At 38.6% G+C, this 23,711-nt stretch overlaps 3 protein-coding genes across 11 annotated transcripts in view; 1 reads left to right on the plus strand and 2 right to left on the minus strand.

Moving 5' to 3' along the window:
- Positions 1-51: 51 nt before the first annotated feature.
- Positions 52-6,866, minus strand: LOC146665794 (bromodomain-containing protein 3-like). Of its 8 annotated transcripts, none has more exons than XM_085413554.1 (10): positions 6,772-6,866; positions 4,282-4,610; positions 3,071-3,208; positions 2,618-2,753; positions 1,922-2,172; positions 1,708-1,836; positions 1,475-1,621; positions 779-924; positions 415-689; positions 52-284 (listed from the first exon to the last, which is right to left on the minus strand). In XM_085413554.1, the coding sequence occupies exons 2-10, from the start codon at positions 4,474-4,476 to the stop codon at positions 172-174; spliced, it is 1,530 nt and encodes a 509-aa protein (XP_085269680.1). In that variant the 5' UTR covers positions 4,477-4,610; positions 6,772-6,866; the 3' UTR covers positions 52-171. The 8 variants fall into 8 exon arrangements, with proteins under 8 accessions (XP_085269680.1, XP_085269679.1, XP_085269678.1 ...); XM_085413553.1 differs by having other exon boundaries at positions 4,282-4,607; positions 6,486-6,803; XM_085413552.1 differs by having other exon boundaries at positions 6,486-6,803.
- Positions 6,867-9,732: 2,866 nt separating this feature from the next.
- wdr5 (WD repeat domain 5) lies at positions 9,733-18,055 on the plus strand. The gene is made up of 14 exons (XM_085413559.1): positions 9,733-9,912; positions 11,480-11,589; positions 11,771-11,879; positions 12,040-12,113; positions 12,341-12,430; positions 14,714-14,803; positions 14,952-15,035; positions 15,127-15,182; positions 15,439-15,485; positions 15,707-15,782; positions 16,087-16,120; positions 16,398-16,472; positions 16,627-16,714; positions 16,949-18,055. Exons 2-14 carry the CDS (start codon positions 11,512-11,514, stop codon positions 17,047-17,049), a joined length of 1,002 nt encoding a protein of 333 aa, XP_085269685.1. The 5' UTR covers positions 9,733-9,912; positions 11,480-11,511; the 3' UTR covers positions 17,050-18,055.
- A 50-nt stretch (positions 18,056-18,105) lies between these two features.
- The window catches only part of rxraa (retinoid X receptor, alpha a), a 115,456-nt gene continuing 109,850 nt past the window's right edge, over positions 18,106-23,711 (minus strand). For both annotated transcript variants that reach the window (XM_085413560.1, XM_085413561.1), the window contains exon 11: positions 18,106-22,863. In XM_085413560.1, the coding sequence (XP_085269686.1) occupies positions 22,716-22,863 (148 nt within the window). In that variant the 3' untranslated portion in view covers positions 18,106-22,715. The remainder of the gene's footprint in view (positions 22,864-23,711) is intronic.

Below are 23,711 nucleotides of genomic sequence, written 5' to 3' on the forward strand. Positions count from 1 at the left end.
TAGAGTCTGATAAACACCAGAGAGATCGTTATTCAAAATACAGTACGAACATTTTCAACAGGAATTTTTATTTTAAACATAACGAACAGGTAACAAAATAGAGAGGTTTAATATATTTGACGAAATGTCTTTTGGTCATAATAGCAAAAATAAATAAAATCAATACAGTAATCATGAGTCACTGTCTTCTGTGCTAGAGTCAGTGAAGCTGGTGTTGGCAGAATCTGAAGAACTGCTGCTGCTGCTGCTGGTGGTGCGATGAGATGGAGTTTGACGGCTTTTCTCTGGATGAAGGGGAGTAAAAGAGGCAACATCATTGATTAAATGCTACAGATAGTGATAGCAGGGAAAATCTATGGGTGACTTGTGCCTTAATGTCAAATGAATTCAAGTGAGCCTGTGCTTGGTACTTACTTTGAAATTTCTTAAACTTCTTACAGAGACATGACTTGACATATTGCTCCAGAGCGCGCAGAGTGGATGGCTTTAGCGTCTCAAAGTCAATCTCGATTTCATCTGGGTTGGTGTTGCACACCGAGGGCTCCCGGCTCTGAATGATGTGCACCACGTGGCCCAGTTTCATGCCAGGTAACCGGTTAATGTCCAGGCTTAGCTGGTGCTTTTCAACGTAAGTCATTGGCAAAGATTCATCCTCTGACTCCCATTCATTGCTCCCTTTCCATGAATATCTATCAAAAAGACAAAGCAGTGAAAATCTCTGTTAAAAAGTAATACCACAAAATAAAAAAAAGTTAATGAGCTAAACAAAACATCATACCTAGCACAGGAATTTGATGTACATCTGGAATTCAATACTCCAACATTTTGTCGACTGTTGTCTTTTTTGTCCTTTTCTTTTTTCTTCTTTGGTTTACTCACAGGGGATTCAGACAGAGCAGCAAGCTGTCCATGAACGGCTTTAAGCTGGGAATAAAAGTGCCACAAAAATTAGAAGTCTTGTATTCCTGAGAATGATGAATCAGTAGGAAGGTTCAATACGCAGTTAACACCCATGCTCCCTGGAAGTAGCCTTCCAGCAGACCTTGGAAAGTTGAACACACAGGAACTTTTGGCTCAGAAACCAGACCGCAGTTTTCAGAATGAGAGTGAGCCGTGAAGGTGGTATATTTGGCACAAATGACTTGAACTGTGGATCAAAAAGGCAACTGTATTGCCAGCCCAGCTTGCCATTTTGCTCTCTAAAGCATTTAATTCCTCAAAATAAAATGCAATGTAAGGGTTATAGTCGTGGTGGGGTGAAAGAGATTGCACAATGATGTGCACTAGATCACAAAGGAAAATCTAAAAGTAGAAGCAGCTCTGGAAATGGTGCTGAGCTATCCAAGGAGACTACTTCCTTGTGCACAGTGGATAAACTTAAATCAGATATGAGCTTTGTTTTGCTGTGCGTTGCACAACTTTTTCATAGCACCTAGTAATAATACATGAGGCAAACATCTGTGCAGCAACCCACCTGATCTGCACCCACCTGTTCTTGCAACTCAGCAAGTCGGGTGGCACGCTCCTCTGCAGACTCTGGTTTGTCCAAACTGCCACCTGCTTGTGAGGTCACTTCCACGTGTTCGTCTGGCATCTTTGCAAAACTTTGCTCGAAAACTCCCTGAAGCAAACAGAGTGAAATAGAAAGCAGAGCAACCAAAACTTTCCCCCTCCCACCCATTTTTAATAATAATATTCCAAACCCACCTGAAGTTTTCTGGCCTTAACAACAACATCATGATGTGCAGGATTGTATTTGTAGCAGTTAGAAAAAATTAACCTAACATCTGCAGCAAACGCTTGTGCATCCTGGTACTCTCCTGCATCCACCTTTTTCTGAAAATAAAAAAGGTAACCAAATAAAGCATGTGTATCAAGGCACAAAGCAAATGCATGTATAAAGGCATATAAGCAAACATACTTTAACCGTGCTGAGATCCATGGGGTACTTGATGATGTCATGATAATCGTGTAGCTGCAGAGCTTCTGCGTCTACAGGCTTGTAAAAAGGCCAGGCGTAGGCAGAATGTTTCTTGGACAGCATTTCCTTCAGGATATGCTTGCAGTACTTCAGCTGTTCACTAAGGCCACAGGGTTCAGTGTTTTGTTGTAATGACTCCTCTTCAAAGTCGCTCTTGGCACGGCTTGAGCTCTCACGCCTCTTCCTGCTTTCTAAAAATAATTAAATTAATTGTTACAATTAGTTCATTTAAACAAACCTTTTTCTCTCTCTTATCTGCCCTATTTCCTTCATTAGCCTAGAGTTTTTAAAGATGTAAATTAATTAAAGCGAAAATGCTGCTAAAACTAATCTATAACCTTATTAAAACTTTAGACTTTTAATAAGTGGATAAGAAGCACACATAGCTGTGAAACTGAAAGTCTGGATTGCCAGGATTTTGGAGAGTAACGGTAAAACCCATCACTCTCCATGAACGCCTGCACCCTCTGATCTCATATTTGGTTATTGCTTTACATACAAGGTGTTCAGCATCTCATCAGTGACACACTCCATGTGCTAGCCTATGCAGTCTGCTGAATTCTTGCGACCGAACATCAAAGTACTAGTTTACTACTAATAAGTAGTCAGTGTTACAAGTTCTTTTAAGTGAGTTACCTGGAGTGCTACTTTTTTTGCCCTTCCCTTTGGCAGCATGAGGAACAATCTCCACTTCATTCTGAGGCATCTGGGCAACTTTTTGCAAGTAAATCTTTTCCAAGGTGAGCGCCATCAGGACAATATCGTCTGTAGGCTGAAGAGGACAGAGGGAATGGTTTTTTGCATTTTGTAGCTCAACTACACCAATTTTGGACATGGTGACATATTGTCCTCTTGCATGCCTTAGAGAATTGGTAATTAGTTTAATAAGGAATTTTCACAGTGAATGCCGTTCTAAGAAAATGTTGGCGATCAACGCCGAAAGCCAAATTAACTGCATCCAGGCCCAGTATACAAAACTCGACTCTTGCTCAAACATTCTCCGGCATGGCATATATTGCCCAGTGTGAGGACACGCTTAGTATCTGTAAGGGAACAATGGAAGGAATTTGCAATCACAAAGCTCCTCACCTTATTGTATATGTAGCAGTTGGTAAACATGGTGTTGAAGTCTTCCAGGCATTCACTCGCACTCCAATAATAGTTGTTCTCTAGTCGTTTCTTAATGGTTCCCATGTCCATGGGCAATGTTATTATTTTATGATAGTCCTGGTTAAGAGAAAGAGTTGATGTCAGATGAATATAGCATTACATTTTGCGCTGCCCCACACTGAGGCTCTGCCAAAGTTTGATTAATGGGGAACAATGACACTGCACAATTTCCAGTTTATTCATGTTGGATCTTAATTTAATTAATCTTTTTCTATAAAACTTGATATTAACTAAATGTTAATTACTTTATTAAGACAGAGTCAAGCGGCATCATTCAGACTACTTAATAGTGTTTGGAACTTAAGGCAAAAATGGAGGTGGCTAATTCGCGACCAACTTAAAATCACCAAGATTAGCTTTTTTGCACTGTCTGAAGTGAGTCAGATAATTGGGCTGGAATTAACATCAATTTATGATTTTTTTTTTTAACTGTTTGCATTTTTAGATTCAGCACTAAATTGGGTAAATAAATTAGTTACACTTCATACACATTCTTGATGATGTATTAAAATTTAGGATCAAGGATATATCGGCAGGTTTTCGAGTCATTTCTTACTGAAGTATGGCTAAAACTAGGATAAGATGCAAGACAGAGTGACACTGCATTCCATTATCTCTATACTCACTGTGGTATGTAGGTTGTGCGTGAGAATTAGGAACAAAATAAAAGGGAGGAAAAACAAAAAAATATCTTAGACAACATTATATTAACAGTAAGAGAATAAAAAAAAAACGAAAAGAAGATCTAGTAGTTTCAGAAGAGAAGAACAGACAGACCCAGGAACACAAAGCAAGTTAGCGTATCTGAAAACAAAACTAAAAAACAAAAAAAAGAAATTATATATATGTATAAAACTGCTGGCAGCTACCAGTAAATTTATATTTAACAACAATGGCTAAATAGATCATATAATACAATATAATGCCCACTTAACATCACTTTTGTGGAATTGTGGAATTAAAAAATATTTTCATTATGAGCAAAACTATGACTTACTTGTGCAACTAACTGAAGAAAAGCCCTGCAATCCTGAGGCTGAAGTCATTTTTGTACCATGATTTGTGAAAAACCCATAAAAATGACTTGATGCACTGTAACCTTGTCAGCTGAACATGTGCAAACTACTCACTGGCAGTCCAAGAGCAACTGCATCGACAGGCTGGTAAAAAGGCCAGGCGAACTGGTGCCGCCACAGGGATTTGATCACTATGTTCTGCATATACTGCAGCTGGTTGGTCCTCCGGCCTTGCTTGCTGGGATTGGTCACCTCGGGAGGTGGGGGATTAACAAGCTGAGGGGGGTCCTGGTTGGTGTCTGTGGACATGACGGCTGCACAAATTCTTCTGGGTTCTGTTATCTTCTGTAAGTCATGTAGTGTTCACCTGACAGCTTGTCACACACTCTGAAAACTATGCATGAAGCAGGCTGGGGAATCGTCAAACCACACAATGTGGCCTGCTGACATAAAAGAATAGACTGTTACGATCATGTGGTTCTCCAAATATTAAATATAACACTATAAAAAGAGGAAGCGACTGATTACTTCACACCATTGATATAGTTTCAAAAACAGACTATATCTCATACCTTTTGAAGCTTATCACATTCATTTTACTGTATTATTATGTAAAACAATCTGCACGTGACTGTATAAAGGCTCTTTCCTTGCATGCTGAAAGGAGGCAATTGAGGTATTTCAGGCATCCAGTTAGAATGCCTCCTGGGCATACCTAACTGGGAGGAGACCCTGGGGTAGAACCAGAACCTGCTGGAGAGATTATACATCTCATCCGACCTGGGAATGCCTTGGGACCATGGGGAACTGGAAAGAGTGGCTGGGGAGAAGGATGTCTGAATACTGCAACCCGGCTTCAGATGAGCAGAAGACGCAGAGGCTGTGTAAAGGTTTAGTGGGCATGCGAACTGAGAAATGTTTTCTTGGCAAATACACTGACAAAATTTAAGAGGCTGTTTCACTGATGGTGTTGGAATCAGCTATGTTTATTTAGCTGTCTAGGAATCTGCCTGCAATTATTCCAATTTTAATATTTAGAGAAGGTGGAGAGATGGAGGTATGCATTGGATGGAAGAGGAATCAAGAGGTGAGAGGTGAAGAAGAAAGTGAAGACAAGGCGAAGTGAGTGGAGATGAGTGTCACGGGTGATTTGTGACAGGAGGACAGCAGCAAAAGTGAAAGCGAAGGTTTAGAGGATGGGAGCGAGATGGGCTATGAAGTATGGTTTGGAGCACTAACAAAAAGGCGGGAGGGCGAGCTGGAGCTGTTAAAGGTGAAGATCTAAGATTTTTATTAGGCCTGACTAGAATGGGCAAGATTAAAAATGAGTACATGAAAGGGTCAGCTTAGACTGAGGTTGCTACAAAGGATGATAAAGATGGAGCTGCTAGGTATGAAGAAAAGAGAAAGACAAGAGAAGAGATTCTTAGATGTAGTGAAAGAGAACATGGAGAGTGTTAGTGTGACAGAGGAGGGTGCTACAGATAGGGTGAAATGAAGGGAGATGACCCATTGTGGTGACCCTTAAAGGGAGCAGCAGAAAGGAGCAGGTGATTTCGATTTTTTCTTATTTCAGTTTTATTTGCAGTTCTAATGCATTTCAATTAATTTCGAGGGAGGCTTTGTTCATTTCAGTTTAGTTTTTAAATAGCTTCCAAAACTTTATTCTTCAAATATTATTATATTTTGTTGGTCTAAGTTAACACATTATATTTCAAGACAAACACATTATTGTGAACGCATCCTTTTCTCAATAAATAAAACCAAACTGGGGAAGACTAAATGCATTTCATGTATTTAACTTTAAGTTTTAGTGAGGTGATATTACTGTTTATCTATTTTAACATTTAAATCTATTTTCCTTTATTCCAGATCAAATGTTTCTTCAAATCTAATTTTATTTCATTTGCTCATTTTACTAAACATCGCCACTGGAGAAGGCAGTGAGAGTCTGCATGATCTCAGACGCGGTATAAATCTCAACCTAGCTCATGTAATATCATACCATTAAATACAAGTCAACTAATATAATGCTAACTTAACGGAGTAAGAAGGAAGAATCGGATTGTCAAGTTTTAAATGAGCACGACAGAGTTAAATAATCAGGAGGCCAGCTCTTGGGAACACTAACCAGTCACGTTCAGCACGTTAGCTTCATTTGGCTAGCAGGTTAAGGTAAACCTATATGGGCGCATTGAGAGACAGATTTAAGTCGTCACTGCAAATGGGCAATAAAAAAAAACACCACAGTATCTTGTGCAGTGCCTACTGGGGTTTGTGTATTACAATTGGGCCTCGCTCTGCCGCGGTTAACTTACCACTTACAAAGTTTTCATAGGGACGCCAGTCGCTGTTACCTGAACGCTCGCAATTACCTTCAGATAACGGCAACACATACATGTACCACATAACTTGTTTCGCAGAGGATGACGGGAGAGTCACGAGTGTTTACCAACTCGTTTTTTCTTCTTATGAAGGCACTTTAAAATGCTAGTTTCTATTTAAGACCGTTCGCGCCGCACCGAAGGCCAAACAGAGGGGAAAAAAGTCGCGATACGGTAACTCCTGGCTGCACTTAGACCAGCTGAAAACGTCCACACAAACCTGCTGCGGGCATGGCTTCAAGTAACAAGCTACCCTTCGTCGAAAGCTTCGGTGACCAATTTTTTTTAGCCAAAGTTAACAGCGTATACCGCCGCCTGCTGTGTCGGAGGGTATCGACAATAAAACCAAAATGACCGAAAGTAGGGCTGCTCAATTAATCGAATTTTAATCACGATTACGATCTGGGCTTTCAACGATCATTAAAAATGACTGAGCCGATTATTAGCCCCTCCCTCATTTATCCGCGACACCTTAAAGGCCGTCTGTGAAAATATTGTCGGGCATAAACCAGTCCGTGGCGCAAAAAAGGTTGGAGACCGCTGATTAAGAGGACCCGAGGGAAGCTCGGAAAGCTAAGCAGAAGTTATTTGGAGAGTGACTGCCGTTGGTTGAAAAGAGAGTTTAAAAAAAAAACTTCAGTGGTGTTGCACACTATTTTATATTATTTTTTTAAAGTTATTGTTAACCCTTTAAAGCCGGTCAGAGCAGCACGCTCCGTTTTGCGTAACTATTTTTAAATCCCTGTAGAACCTGAACCGTGTAAGCTAGCGCAATAATTTGTTTTGCATATGAAACCGGAGGAGTTGTACTTACATCTGATGCCATCAGCTTGTCCTCGGTCACGGTTTCGTTCCACATATAGCTTTGCAAAAATTGCATAAAAAGCGCTTGCAGGAACAAAAACATAATATTCCAGAAACAGGCTTCGCCGTTCCTATCAGCTGTTCGTAACACTTCCCACAGTGAAATGATGCACATGCTGTTTTCTTTGCAAATTTGCATCATAGGATTGTTTTTTGTTTTTCCTGCAGTATATAAAAATTGCTGTATCTCCAAAATAAAACTATGAAGACACTCAAAATAAATTTCCTGTTGTTGTAAACTATTTTTTGCAACTTTATTGTATTTAAAGTTTTGAGGGATAAGCCTCTTAAATTTCTCCAAGTAGAAATATATGTAAACAAAACAAAAGCGATTTTCAATTTTTTTTGTAGTTTATTGCACTTTTTTGCAATTTATGTAATTACTATGGACTTAATGCATACATATTATTAAAATATGGGCTATAACAGTTGTATTGATGTATAGCAACTTGAAATGCTCCCACAAATGGCACTACAGCATGTAAAAAAATAATATAAGCTCTGGTGGACTTGGTTCTATAGTAGGTCTTAAAGGGTTAAATAAATATCGTCAAATAATCGTGATCTCAATTTCAGTGAAAATAATCGTGATTATCATTTTTGCCATAATCGAGCAGCCCTAACCGAAAGTGTAACGGTCCCGAGAGGAGAGCGTTGATTTTTCTTCTTCTTCCGGCTGCTCTCTTTAGGTGTCGCCACAGTGGATCATCAGTCTCCACCTCACCCTGCGTCTAGCTTCCTCCTCTGCCACACCAACCCCGCATGAACCTCTTCACTACATCCATGAACCTCTTCTGAGGTCTTCCTCTTTTTCTCCAGCTTGGCAACTCCATCTCCAACATCCTTTGTCCAGTATATCCACTACCCCTTCTCTACACACTGTTCAGCTGTCTTCAAGCTGATCAACCTTGCTCTCAGGTACTCATTTCTAATCTTGTTCATTCTGGTAATTCAGAATGAAAATCTCAGCATCTTCACATCTGCCATATCCAGCTCAACCTCCTGTCTTCCTATGAGTGCCACCATCTACAAACCATATATCATAGCAGGTCTCTTTATGATCTTCTAAACCTTCCCTTTGACTTGTGCTGCTATCCTTCTCATGTTCATCTCCACCATTGCCTGCACACTCCTCTTCACCTCTCTTGTGCACTGATTTAAACTCCCATTTAAACTCATCCACCTTCACTACCTTTATTCTTTGGATTTTCAATGTTACATGTGTTTCGTTCTCATTCACACATATTTAATATGTCTTGCTTCAAACGGACTTAAATGCTCATACCTACACCTTTCCAGACTCTTTTCCACCTGCTCCCTACTCTCTGTACATCATAGTCCACTGACCTTATCAGTCAACCTGTCCATTACCACTGCAAATAAGAAGTGGTTTGGAGCCAATCCCTGATATAATCCCAACCCTCCTTCAAACCCATCTGTCACTCCTATTGCACACCACACCACTGTCTTGTTGTCCTCCTAGATGTTCTGCACCACCTTAAGATAAAGATAAAGTTGTGATGCTGGTCTATAAAGCTCTGAATGGTTTAGGACCAAAATACATCAGTGACCTCCTGACCCAGTATGAACCTTCCAGATCCCTCAGGTCATCTGGAACCGGTCTTTTATCAGTTCCCAGAGTCAGAACCAGACACGGAGAAGCTGCATTCAGCTTTTATGCTCCTTATATCTGGAACAAACTCCCAGAAAGCCTCAGATCAGCTGAAACACTCAGTTGATTTAAATCCAGGTTGAAGACTCACCTGTTCTCAGCTGCATTTGAATAAAGCACCAAATCCACACTTTTAAGCTTAAATTTCAAAACTTACATTTAACTACTGATTTTATCTACTGTTCTGATTTTATCTGTTTTGATTTTATATACTGTTTTGTTTGTTTGTCTGTTTTTTTTGTTTGTTAATTTGTTTGTTTGTTTGCTTGTTTTAATCAATTTTAAATCATGCTTTTTATTTGTTTTTGTTTCTAATGTCTCTGTAAAGCACTTTGAATCACCTTGTTGTTGAATTGTGCTATACAAATTAACTTGCCTTGCCTTAAGATATTTCTTTGCCGCATTTCATCTCTTGTACCCAATCATATGCCCCATATATTCTCTAGAAACAATGGAACTCATCCTGACCTTCTCTAAACGTCTTTATCAACAGTTGTTTTTAAAATGTTTTATAAAAATGGAAGATATAATAATGAATGACATGCAAAACTCTCTGTTTAATGGATTGTGGCAGTATGCGCGTAAACACGTTGGTTTGCGTCCCGCCGTGAAAACCAAAGAAGAAGAAGAGCGTAACACGCATGCGCAAAGCCACAGCACACCACATTCCCCGCTTCTCTTTCCCTACAGGCAATCATCCAAGAGCAAGTCACTTGCTGTATACGTTCTCCATGATCGTCTGAATACACATACATGGTGTTTTTTTTTTTATCCTTTACAGTGTTTACGAGGAGTAACAATCTGACCGTGAAGCTCCATTAATCTGTGAGTACCGTCTTTATGACTGAATCCTCATTGTGTGAATGGAGGGCCCCTCCATGGTACCTCAGCCAGTTTGTCAACAGCACCAGTGCATTTCGAGTAGCGGCGGCTGCATCATCAAATAACCTTTAGCGTCTATATAAAACCACCAGTTTTAAAGTGGCGTTATCGTTGAGGGTTAAACATCTGAATAGTGATATAACAGCGTGGCTAGCTGTCGTTCAAATACGATCTTAGTCAAGAGTTGAATTTTCCAACCAAGGGAGTCCGTATCGCCCTTTGTTTGATATTCTCCTTTCTCGCACGTTTGTTCTATTTAAACGCGAATTCATGTTAATATATTGCAAACAGATGCCATCTAGTCTTAGCTGAATGCATTTGCGTTTCTGTTTGGTGGTTTTAAGTAGCCACAGCGAAGTAATGCAATGCTAGCTAGCTAAAGCTAGCTTAAATGGCTAAACTTGGAGCTAAATGAGAAAGCAGCAACACGAACAAGAGAAAATAGCTGTAGCCTGTACCAACTGGGGTAAATGCGGCGTTTAGCAAAAACTGCAGCTCACATGAGGAGCATAAAACTAAAAGGAAACATCGTGACCTAAACGGCAAGGTGGTTTCGTATATACTTTGTACATTTTTATCATTATGCAATATATACCATTGTTGTCATGTGAGATGGAGAAAGAGGTTTGCCCTTTCATTGCATTTTAATACCACTATCAGACTAAATATCGACTGTATTCAGTCTAAAATTCGTTTTAACTTGACTGTCAGTGAATGTTGCAGTCAGTGCAGGGAGTTATGACCATTAAAAAAAAAAAAAAAAATATATATATATATATATATATATATATATATATATATATATATATATATATATATATATATATAGTCTACATTGACTAACTTTAATTTCAGGATTTTAGAGACTAGAAAAAAATTGCATAGTCATCATGTAAATAAATAAACACAAACTAGAAAATTTCTGAAGAAATTCCGAGTGTGCCAGTGTATCTGCTGCTTGAAAACCTATCAGAAACTAAGAATAGTTTTTTCAAACATGTAAGATTTATTGGGTGCATAAAACAGTTGGTTTGAAAAAGTTCAATGAAAAAACAGCTAGAAACATATGTTGAATGGTCATTTTAATAGCAAAGGAATTGGATAGTATGTCTTATTTTATTTTAGGCGTAAACATTCACAGGCATTTACACAGTAGTAGTTAATCAAGTTAATGATGCAGTAGTGAAGTTTATAAATACAATCATGTTGTTATCACTTCAAAAAGCGGCTTTAGTATTTTTGAGTTTTTGTTTTGAAAGGCAAGTTTAATTTGTCTAAACTTATTTTAAACCAGTTGTTTGTCAGTCACCAAGTGTCTGAGCGTGAAAGAGACGGTTTGAAACATGTAATCATACTATCCAGGCTGTCAGTGATATTGTTCATGCAAACCTCTTGAAAAGTTACTGAGGCTCGTTGTTATATCTGTTCATTGGTATTTATAACTGGTATACTGATCAGCACCAGAAGCATAAAGAATCTTTTATGGTATTAATTTTTTCCTCTGCTTTAGCATAGTACACAGTAGATGCTAATTTCTTCACCATGGCAACTGAAGACAAGAAACCAGAGACTGACACAAAACCTCCAGTAGCACCGTCAGCATCTGCCAGCCAAAGCAAGGTTTGAATTTTTGGGACTATCGCTATTCTGTTCCAGCTGTAGCCTTTAGGGCCAGGAAATAGCCATAGTTAGGATTTATAAGAGAATGTATTTTGTTTAATATAGACTTAGATGAATGTCAGTATATTTGTCACATCTCAGCCAAGAGTTGTTAAATGTTGTATTTCCTTTTCACTCACAGTCGGCACCTGCAAAGCCAAACTACAGCCTGAAGTTCACATTAGCAGGCCACACCAAAGCTGTGTCCTCTGTCAAATTCAGTCCAAGTGGAGAATGGCTCGCCAGCTCATGTGAGTAAAAATCACTGCTGGAACTACCTTTTTTTTTTTTTTTTTTTTTCACGACTTAATAATTATCAATAAATTATTGCAGCTTCTTGTTGAGTTTTAAGATTGATGATGTGTTGTTTTTTTAACCTATGCTGAGTGCGTATTCATTCTGTCTTTACAGCTGCTGATAAACTGATCAAAATCTGGGGCGCGTATGACGGCAAGTTTGAGAAAACCATATCTGGACACAAACTTGTGAGTTTGACTAATTCTTAGCTATACTCCTGCTGTGTTAATGGTTTTGTTTTTTATTGGCTGGACTAATGTAGAGCAACTGTAGCATCCTTGATGTTTAGTCAATTGGGATCAGATGTTTGGAGTCGTTACTAAGAGCCAAGCCACGGTTCCATTAGTTCTTACATTGGCCCCATGCTAGCTGTTTTCAGAGCTTCAAGTCCTGATCAGTTCCCATGAATCTGCAGGGTATATCTGATGTGGCCTGGTCCTCTGACTCCAACCTCCTGGTATCTGCATCAGACGACAAAACCCTGAAGATTTGGGACGTCAGCTCGGTAAGATGGGAGATTATTTAAATGATTCTGCTGAAATGTGTGATGTAATACTAAACTCTGTTTGCTGCGCATACATTTTAGCAAGCTGCACAGGTATATTACCATCATAGAATATTTGACCAACAGTTGTGGTTATTTTTATTTTAGCTATCCAGCAGTAGGGAGTCTAGTGATGTTATCTGGCATGGGATCTTCTTTCTAGAAGAATCATAAAGATAAATAAGAAAAACCATGATTAGCTGTGGCACAATTATGAGTATGATCTTGGATGAGTGATTGGCAGGTATCAGCGTGGCAACTGAAGTGTAGAGGCACTAACTACAACTATTAGGTTAGCTCATGTAGGTAATTGATTGTCACTTTTTTACATAAATGAAACATGCACAGCACAAAAGAGTTGGAACATCTAAAAAACATTAGTAAGGAAAAATATACAGTCCTATGCAAAACTCTTGAGCCATCCCATATTTGGAGTGAGATGTTCATGTAATTTTTAAAAAGGTCTTGTGTTTTTAGGCTTTCTGAAGGTCATTCAAAATTTTCTTTGAATGACCTTCATAGGATGCTTTTTCACTCATTTTCAGTCCAGGCCTAGTTCCTGACCATTTTAGGAAGAATGTTTTTTGCTTTTGTAAAGCCACGTAACTCAAAGGATGCACTTTTTTTTCTTATATTTAACAGACAACTTTGGAAAAGAACCAATTTTAAATTTTATCTCTATTTATTTATTTTTTACTAAGAGCCTGCCACGAAAACTGCTAATATGTGCCCATTTCTTTTGTTGAGAAATGCCAAATATAAGTTTGATGGGATGAAATAATATTTTTGTACCAACCAGGTGATTTCCCCTAGAACTATTAGCTGAAGACTTGGCATATCTCAGCATGGTGTACAGCGTGTCCTTTACAAAAAAGGAAACAGGACAAGTAAAGGGCAAAAGAATTGGCAGGCCTTAAAACTATCTATGACAGATTAAATATGAAAATATCTGAAACAGTCCTGAAACAGACTCTGAGAAATGCACCTGGCGCTTCAGTTGATCTACTGTTTGCTGAAGCCTCATCATAAAATGCCCTCCCCAGAGCTCGGACATTATTGAAGCAGTGCAGGATCATTTTGACAGAACAGAACAAAGGGCAGCCAACATCCAAAGAGGAGCATAGGATGTCCTCCAGGAAGCCTGCAGAAATAGTCTTGAAGACTATTTTCTTAGCACAGTATAAAGAAACAAGGGCTGGCTCAAGACTTTTGTATAATACTGTAAGATGAATATTATAAACACGTACTTTAAAATACTCAGCTGATCTTTGTCCAGTCCTGTGCAGTAGGCTGAGTCATCCACTGCTCTCTCCCCACATCGCCAGCTTGGTCTTAAGCCTGAATCTGTGAGAGCTGCACCCCAGGCTGACAGCCTGTTCTGACTATGACACAGATATTATGCAGTATTGCTGGTACTGCTAAAAATACTGATTTCATTTTCACAATCAATGTTGAGAATATTTGTTGACTGCTTGAATGCATGACTTCAACTAAATCTATGGGGAGGCTTGTTATTCAGGCCCTTATACTGAAAAAGATCATCTCATGATCATTTGGCTGGACTTACTATTCCTGTCTGAGAGAACAATGCAATCTGTGATTGGTTAACTTGTGGGCAATCTCCCCTTTATTTACTCTACCTGCACATTCTCATTCTGTTACTGGGAGAAGATATCACATGCTCTTTTCAGAGAAGTTCAGAGACATTATGACATGCTTACTTAGTTAGATTTGCTTCTGAATTTCTTTGTAAATTTAGCTGAAGTCATGTGCTGATTTTGTCGGATGATGTTGCGTTTATCAAATTCGGATCTTAGCAGAGCGACAGATTAGAAATGGCTTGGAAGTTGCTGATTAAAATGTATTAATGGGTTATTTTATATGGGCCTATTTTCTGATAATAGAGTCAGAAAAATATGTAAACAAGAAGGCTTTGTTTGGGAGTACTACTTGTAATAGAATCTCAGTGTGTTGGAAATGCGGTGTACTGCTGTAAAAAAGGGGAGATAGTGATTTGGTAAGGCTCGGTCTACATCGCTGCTGTGTCTCTTATCATTATACTTTTATGAAGTATGAAAATGAAATCCATGTAGACTCTTAGGTTCATATCAGTGGTTTCTGCTGATGTTAAAATTGTATTACATTTAAAGCTGCACTTGTAGTGTGGTTTAGTTGAAGATGGTCCTGGGTTTTTCAGTGTGGGTGAGAAATGTGACATTTCGACCAATTTTCTCTCTAATCCAGGGGAAGTGCTTAAAAACTCTGAAAGGTCACAGCAACTACGTCTTCTGCTGCAACTTCAACCCCCAGTCCAATCTTATTGTGTCAGGATCGGTGAGTACCAAGCTCTTGGCAAGAAACAAGTCCTACCTAAATGGAAAGCAGATGTTAGACCTTTGCGAAAGCTCTCACTTTGAGCATTAGAAGCAGTTTCTGAGTGGTTTTCCAAAAAATGATTATTTTTTTTCTCTTCCGTTTCTAGTTCGATGAGAGTGTAAGGATATGGGACGTGAAGACTGGGAAATGTCTGAAAACGCTGCCAGCTCATTCTGATCCAGTCTCTGCTGTAAGTTAATTTTTTATAATTAATTAGACAAATGCTCTGGCTTTAATATTAACACTGTATTAAAGGCATGATGGTCTGCCTCGGCTTGCAGGTTCACTTCAACAGAGACGGCTCTCTGATCGTGTCCAGTAGCTACGATGGCCTTTGGTGAGTACTTGGATCCTCCTGAGACTCTCTGGCCACAGTTCGGGGAACATGGGTGCTTTTTAAAAGAACAAGCTTGCCTTTGATAAGAACTGGAAATGCTCTATGTCTGGCATATTTGCTCTGCGCTCGAGCTAAAAAGAATCCCTTATCATCCCATTGTAGCTGATGTGGATGACTTTCTAGTCATCTGGTGTGAGATTTATTTATTTTTACACGGAAATGTCTCTCAGTTAATTGTGTTATCTTTCATTCACAGTCGAATCTGGGACACAGCATCAGGGCAGTGTTTAAAGACACTGATAGGTAAGATCAGTCACACACGTGTTCCAATTTTTCTCGTTTGATTTGATTTGTTGCAGAATGTGCTAATTAAACGATTGATTAGTGACAGCAAATCTAATTAGTTTTGTATTGAGGCATGAAAAATGCAATCAGGTTGAAGCTTTGAGTTTTTTCAGTTTTGTTTTTTTTTTTTTTAAACGTGTCTTTGTGATCAATGCGTTCTTGTTTTTTGTGTTTCTTAGATGACGACAACCCTCCTGTGTCGTTTGTAAAGTTTTCCCCCAATGGGAAATACATCCTGGCTGCTACACTGGATAAGTGAGTATAGACGTTGCTCAGTTTTGTGGCTTTCCTTCACACTATCGCATGACGCTTGCTAATCGGGGGGGGGGGGGGGGGGGGGTGCTCGATTGTTGGGGTCTCTCACTGTAAAGCGCCTTGAGGTGAGTGATGTTGTGATTTGGTGCTATATAACTAAATCTGAATTGACTTCTTAAGGAGCTGTACAGTTTTTCACAAGCACTACTTGGATTTCACCAGCAGGAGGCAGCACAACATCACAGTGAGCTGCTGTCTGTTTATTTGACTGTCGATTTTAAACTTCCTTTTGTATTTCTTTTAGCACGCTGAAGCTGTGGGACTACAGCAAAGGAAAGGTAATTGCCTTTGAAAGCTGTTGAAAGGCTTGATTATCATTCCGTTCTTTTATTCTAACTGCTTTTATTTGTCAGTGTTTATGTATTAAGAGTTCAGAAATTTTAAATCATAGATGCACATTCCCAGTAGTGTCCTAGCCTCAGTAATGATGGCATTTTATTTTGCTTTAAGATGTGAAATGTTTGTTTAGTAATGAATAAAACTGCAGATTTTACAGTTTTGTCATTTTTGATTGTATAACACATACAAATAACTTCTGTTTTTCTAACATTTCAGTGCTTGAAGACATACACGGGCCATAAAAATGAGAAGTACTGCATATTTGCAAATTTCTCTGTCACTGGCGGGAAGGTAAGATCATTTCTTTGAGAAAATGAATGTTTATATTTTGTTTTTATTGGTGCTTTGAGTTTCAGTGTTACTTTAAAATTACAAAATGGTCCTTTTGAAATCACTTATGTGTGCAAAAATAACTCTGAGCCCAAGTGCCGCTGCTCTTTTGCAGTGGATTGTGTCGGGCTCAGAAGACAACATGGTTTATATCTGGAACCTGCAGACGAAGGAGATTGTGCAGAAACTCCAGGGCCACACAGGTACTGCAGATGCACTGTGACTGAAAACGCAGATAGAATAGCATTTTTGTATGGGGACTAAAAGTCAGAGTTAGTTGTCTTTTAGAATCACTTTGCATTTATTTAATTAAATATTTGAAGGCGCAGCTCATTTTTAAGACAGAAATTTGCAGCTGTGTTTTAAATATTGTGTTCTGGTGCAATCTGTTCTTTTAATTCATCATTCTTTAAATTTTCTTCCTGTACTTTTTTCAGATGTTGTCATTTCGACTGCCTGCCACCCCACAGAGAACATCATCGCATCTGCGGCTTTAGAAAACGACAAAACCATCAAGCTATGGAAAAGCGACTGCTAAGCCATTTTGGATCTTTTGGGCCACTTGTGTTCCTTTTGTTTTTTTATATATATATATATATATAATTTTCCTACATTTTATTGTAAGACAGGAGGACTTTTGTTTTCTAACAGAGAGCTCCTGCTGGATTGGAAGAATGAAATTAAACTCCATGAAATGTCATGACATTCAGCCAGAAGAACCAAACCAGACACATCATCCACACACAGTTCTGCAGCGGACGTTATCCCCTCATCAAAGCATGTGCCAGATTTCGATGTCTCATTATGGAAATTTGTGATTGGTTTTTTTTTCTCTCCCTCGTTTTACTTTGCAGCAATATTCTGGTGCTTCAGTATTTTATTTTTTTTAAACACTGCATTAACCTCGATGTCACTGCCTCATAACAGTCTTCACAAGCACGATTCTAGTCTTGTACAATGAATATAATGGTTATTTGGTCCTTCGTGGTATTTTATTTTCTGCCTTTGTGTAACTCAGTAGTACCATTTACAATCAGTGACTTTAAAGAAAAGAGGTGACGGTATACCTGAGGACAACTACTTAATACTTAAGGACTTCGGATCTTAAGTGAGTGCTTTATGCCCTAACAAGATATTTTAAAAAACTCTTTTTTTTTCTTTAGGGCAACAAACCAGAATTTGACACAAGTGCAAACATTGAGAATGTTTAAAATTCTTCAAGATTTGCTACAAAAATCAAAATGACCCTGAATGACCTTTAAAAAAAAAAAAAAGAAGTACTTACTAACACTTGACCGTTCACAACAGTGACCAAATGCAGTTGTGTTCCAGTATTTGTACATACAACAACGCCACGTGTCGCAGTTTGATTACTTTAGCTGTCTTTGTGTTTTTGTTCTCTGCTTGACTAGCTGATAGTTCTGCACATGAAGCCAGCAGGCTGCTTTTCCTGTAGTTAACCTGGATTCTATGTAAAATATGTTTGCATCTGACAGCTGTAATTCACATCTGAATAAAAACAGTTTTTGTATGTTTCACCCCGAGTCGTTGACAGTTTCATTTCTGTACACCTAACACAAATCAACTGGAAACGCTCACTTAAAATTTTTTAATAACCTTTTTTTTCCTGTCCATGAACGAAGAACATCAGAGAACAACCCACGAAGAACAGATGACAAAATTCCATTTTCTTAAAAATAGACAAAATATAATGAAAGAAGATACTCCCATCTTGCAGCGACAGGTTAAAACATGGCAAAGTAAAAGCGACACAGTTACCAAAGTGCCAAAGCTTACTATTACTCCTGTCTTACATTTTCAATCTGAAAATTATCTCTTGCCGTCAAATAAGCTTTTCCACAATGTACATAACAGCCCACAGTGAGAAGGGAAAGAACAGAGTACATAAGCAAGGGATAAAATTACTTTTGTACAAAAATAGAGCTTTTACCAAGTGTTGTTTTTTTTAAACTACAACATTTTACTGTTTATGCCACAAAGAAAGCAGTGATTGTGTCACATGTTCAGCTTGTCCTGGTTACTTTTTTTTCTTTTTGAACATACAATTGTTAAGCAACACATACATTTCAGAGGGTTTCAAATCTTAACCATTTTTCCCTCTCTTTCATAGTTTACTAAGGTCCCATAAACTGCTGAGAAGCTGGTTTGAGTTTAACTGCTGCAATTCTGCTGGTTGATCAGGATTTTTTTTTATTAAGGTCAAAATGCAAACAAATCCTCGGGGGGGGGGGGCAAACACCATGAAACGCTTGAAGAACACCTGCCGTGAAACCGTTTGGTCTGAATCACTCGTCTCCTTCTTTCAATGTTGGAAATCCTTAAGGAATAGAGCTGTCGATATATATATTTATAAATATATACACATATACATATTAACAAAATATAGCATTCAATGTAGGTAATCATTCTTTGCAGGTGTCCATTTCTTTCTTGTCAAGATCGATTTATGGCTTAAGATAGCTGCTGTCACTAATCACAGTAGAAGGAGACATCGGACTCAAAAGAACAGGAGAATAATCGTTTTAACACTTGGGTCACCCGGTTGGAAAACGAGCATTGGATTGTTTTATCATCTGCTTTTCTTGATGAAAATCAGCCTCTAAAAATAGTTTCCTTTGAAATTGTATGAACGTTTTTGATTTAACAGACAAACAAGTATGTATATATAGATATATATATCTTTTTTTTTTCAATAATATAAATACTGTAAGCTCAAGCTGGCAGTCAATACTGTCACATGGATAGGTTGTAATATTCAGGCCACCTCAATGAAAATAGAGAATAAGAATCAAACACAAAGCCAATTGGTCTTTTTGACGTTATTGCTACTTTACTCAGTTTTACTAAGCACAGATACTGAGGTTTTGTCTGAGCCAAAGGAATATTGATGATAGTAATGCGGTTAGAAAGTGCCTTCTTTTTGTTAACAACAAAAACAACAACAACAACGACAACAAAAATTCAAGTTATGTTGCAGCGCTCTTTCTATTCCACTAGAAGGAGCTCGCAGCTCTTAAACTGCTACTACATCCCTCCCATTCCTCTTACCCAAACTTCTCCCTCACCCAAAGTAAACCTTGCAGTCGTGCTTGAGCTCTATAGCATCTGACATTTCAGAGCCAGCGTGTATGAACTGACTTTTTGATTTTTTTTCATCGTAAGACAAAAGAGATCATTGGCCATCTGGGGGATCAGTTTCACAGAGGTGGAATGACATTTACAAGTTCTCTCCCAGCGCGTGCTATTTATTATAAAACTAGCACCAAATAATGATGAAAAACGGACATACGGACATTTTACAGACTGGTTTGTTTTTTTCTGAGTCAGAAATCTATGGAGTCTTGATGACCCTCAAACTTGATTATAATTGATTAATGTGCTAATAAACTCAACATCAGTAGCTGACAGCTAAACTAAGCTCCGATTGCTTCCCACGAGTTTCATTTTTCATAAACCAACTGCGAGACTGGATATGATGAAATATACATGAAACACCAGCTGATTAAAAAAAAATTGTTTTATCATTTTAAGCGTGGATTTTATTTCATACGCTTAATTTACTTACATTTTCAGTGCAATTCAGATTTTCATTTATCCATTACTATCAAGCAAATTATTTTCAAAGGGCACACTCTCAAGACTCCACACATTTCCTCAGACCCCATTAAAAATCTGACTTTTATCAAAATGTAATGAAAACACAGTGCTCGGGTTTCTTTTTTTTCTCTTTTGTTTCCCAGGTTCAGATAGTGTAAAGGTGCTTATGAAAGAGTAGCAAAGATGCAGATATAGAAAGAAAATCCTATTTAAATCTTTTTAACCGTCATAAGTATTATTATTATCTGCAGTAGCAAAGCTGGTGCTTTTTTTTTAAATTTGGTTTTTTACACTTGGTGAGTTTGTTTGAAATCCTGGTGACACCTGCTGTAGTGTGACCTATCACAAAGTTTAGGTTTGAGTACTTTCGCTGGTGTTTATATGTCCTTCTGTTTCCGGGCAGATTTTTGTCATCGAGGGTTACCATGTCAGAATTTGTTTTAGCCCTTACTTATAGTGGCCACATTTACTTGAGAGGCTTTGCCTTTTTGCCAGGCCACCGCTGTAAAGAGCAGTTTTCTCTTAATAACTTGCCTGGTTAAATACAAGTTTGAGTTAATTTCAATCAAATGTGAGTAAACCCGAGCTAAATAACCCCTAAATATCTTTAAAAAACAACAACAACAAAACCCTTGGTATTATTTTCTCCTGCCAGTAAAAAACTTGCAGTGGACCCACATTTGACAAACACATTTCTTTAAAAGATCTCAGATCTGTGGACAATCTTTGGAAATGCAATTGATGCATAGTTTTGCAGCAGCTGCAGCATTTACAGAAAAGCAGAGGAGGGGGGAAGCAGAATATGGGCATAAAGCATATTTATACACAACATGTATATATGTAGAAACATGGATATTTAACATTTCAGTTCAACTTATACGACACTTGGTTGTCCAGAGAAGTGCAGAGAGAGCGAGTGTGTGTGTGTGTGTCCCTCTGAGGTGTTAAACAATTGTGGCGTTCCTGATTGGGTCGGGGTCAGAGTCCACCTCAGAGGTCAATTACATCGACATCAGCTCTCTGTTTAGAAACCCGACTCCACGGTCATGAGGTTAAGTGCCAAGTAACAAACAAACAAACAAATAATGGCTCCTGCTGCAACAGCAACAAGTACATCTCTCACATACTGTATATGGTCTAATCCTAAATGGGTATCAAGAACTGAAGGTCCGAAGGATGGAGGCAGAGGTAAATTGTGCATTGCGGTTGTTAAAAGTGAAAACTGAAAATAACGTCAATACTGTTTCTGTACAGGTAGATATGAGGTGTTTTGAAAAGCTAATACCCGCTGTGTTGAGCAGAGTGTGGAGGTGTAAATGGTGTGCTGGAATTCACATGAAACGCGAAGTGGAGAGGGTGGAGAATGGACGATAAGGAGCTAAGAGGCTGGCAAAACTAGGACGTTTACCCACAGTGTGAGTGTGCACAAACTTTCCAGGCGTCCAAGCTTGTCGTGATGAAGGCCAAATGTTGGAAATGTTACTTTCCAAAATATATGTTGTTCCTCCGTGTGCTGGTAGCCTTTCAGAGCATCCAGTGGGCTGTAAAGCTTACAGTTGGGTACTTTAAAACAGCCTGAATGGTCCTGTGTGTAGATTGTACATAACAAACTTTCCCAACTCTCTGTCGAGCAATACGCGAACTGAAGGGTTGATAAGTGGACTACCACAACATTCTCCCCAGTGTTGCACAGTGTTTAGAGTAAGACATGGTTGTATTTGTTGGAATTGGGCAGAGACCTGAGGGTTTTGAGCTCTTGCAACCTTGTTAACCCACCTCTGAATTCTCCAGAAAGCTCACACATTGAAAAAAGAACACAGCTAGTGCAAGACCTGACGTGCTTAGTTGAGTCAGGCAGGAACAGACAAGTTCCTTTAAGCAGACTTATTTCCCCGAACCAGCCCGCCCCTCTTAATTAAGTTCAGTCCTGAAAGACAGTGAGGGCTCAGGTCCAAGTCTAAACAGCCCAAGGCTCTCAAGAGCCCACGATTGTCCCGATCACAATGTTGAGTGTCCAATTATGACATCATTACTGTTCAATATATGTGTGCATATATATATATATATATATATATATATATATATATATATATATATATATATATATATATATATATATGCAAGAGCAATTCTGTCTTTATGTGTTAAAACCTGATCATCTCAGCTTTTTCTTGTCAAGGTGTAGGAAAAGTAATGATGAAAACAATGGCTCAATATGTTTCTTTTGTCCTCTGTCCGTCCTCATTTCAGTCCACCGTTGTCACTCGTCTTGCTGCGTGGTTTTCATATATAATATTTCTTATTCGTATTTATATTTTTTACAAGGTATAAAACAGACCCATGGGCGTGACGGATTCATTGTTTGAAAACATCTAAGCGAGGCGAGGGGGTAGAAGGGACGGAGGAGGTGAAAAAGAGGGAGGAAGGGGGAGGTTCTCCATCCAAGGCTGTCTTGTGATTTGTCCCTTGCTGGAGATTTTTTATTTTTTTTATTTTTTTTAAAAAAAGGAAAAAGGCCCCCCTCTTGATCCAAGGCTGATGAGGAGGGTTGGGTGGAGGTAAAGAGGGTTCAACCCCTCACCTCTATTATGTCATTTGATGTGGGGCTTCTAGCATCTCCATAAGGAAGGTGTCAATGGGCGTGTCGCCGATGAGCTTGAAGAAGAACAGGTGCTCTAGACACTTAAGACCGATGGAGCGCAGTGCAGGCAATCGCAGCAACAGCTTAGCAAATCTGTCACAACACAAAACAAGAATTTAGCACAGGATGAAAAGCTGAAATAATTTTAAAGTATTTCTAAGCTTGCAGTTTCAGGGGCATTAGTTTTGGCATAAATATGCACTTTGTCATAAGCAGGCGCTCACCCATCCAGCTGCAAGTTATGATTTAAGAGAACTGGTGATGCTTGCACACACAGGCCTCACATTAAATATAAGACTAAGAAAAACCTGTTTTGAGCAAATGGCAAAACTTCAGTGCAAAACTATCACACAATAATAATTTTAATAGTTTTTTATGCAGCTGTAGATGGGTTTCAGCAAACTTTCAAGCTGAAAATAGCCACGAAAAAGCCACAGATGTGCCAGAAACTGCAATTCCTGACACAACCACTTGAGGCAGATTCCAAAAGCTAACCAGTCCCCATATACCCTCATGATAACATGCCCAACATGTTTGCAACCAAATGTAGTAAATATCTATACCCCCCTTGTTTTTGATGACCAAAATTGCCATCCCATTAAAAAAACACAAAGAATTAGTATCACATAAATCAAGCTTATACTATAAGTTAAAACATCATCTACTGTATCAACTCAACTAATACGGTCACATTTGGTTTAAAAAAAATCCAAATTCTGTCAATGATTCATATACCAATTCACAACATCAATTTTTGATATACAGTCTATGTCAAAACTGATAACACGGTGAACTCAAAGCTACTGATAAAACACGTTTCTTGTGTGGATGTACTTCAAGCTTTTTTCTTTGACTTCTACCTCATGAGAGGCTGTCTGGGTTGAGACTTTAAATATTAATAACAGCTGCAACAATAAACACACTCGTGCTCTTGATTTTCT

Source organism: Rhamphochromis longiceps, linkage group LG7 (assembly GCF_057381845.1).
Source record: "Rhamphochromis longiceps isolate RC_006_pf linkage group LG7, R_longiceps_female_GT1.1, whole genome shotgun sequence".
NCBI lineage: Eukaryota > Metazoa > Chordata > Actinopteri > Cichliformes > Cichlidae > Rhamphochromis > Rhamphochromis longiceps.

Excerpts from the sequence above, each read along its gene's own strand:
- LOC146665794 (XM_085413554.1), bottom strand. The coding sequence starts at position 4,476 with ATGTCCACAGACACCAACCAGGACCCCCCTCAGCTTGTTAATCCCCCA. Across the intron at positions 2,754-3,070 it reads ACTGCTACATATACAATAAG|CCTACAGACGATATTGTCCT; the intron begins GTGAGGAGCTTT and ends TGTCCTCTTCAG. Across the intron at positions 1,837-1,921 it reads TGGATCTCAGCACGGTTAAA|AAAAAGGTGGATGCAGGAGA; the intron begins GTATGTTTGCTT and ends TTTTATTTTCAG.
- wdr5 (XM_085413559.1), top strand. The coding sequence starts at position 11,512 with ATGGCAACTGAAGACAAGAAACCAGAGACTGACACAAAACCTCCAGTA. Across the intron at positions 12,114-12,340 it reads CCATATCTGGACACAAACTT|GGTATATCTGATGTGGCCTG; the intron begins GTGAGTTTGACT and ends ATGAATCTGCAG. Across the intron at positions 15,183-15,438 it reads AGTAGCTACGATGGCCTTTG|TCGAATCTGGGACACAGCAT; the intron begins GTGAGTACTTGG and ends TTTCATTCACAG.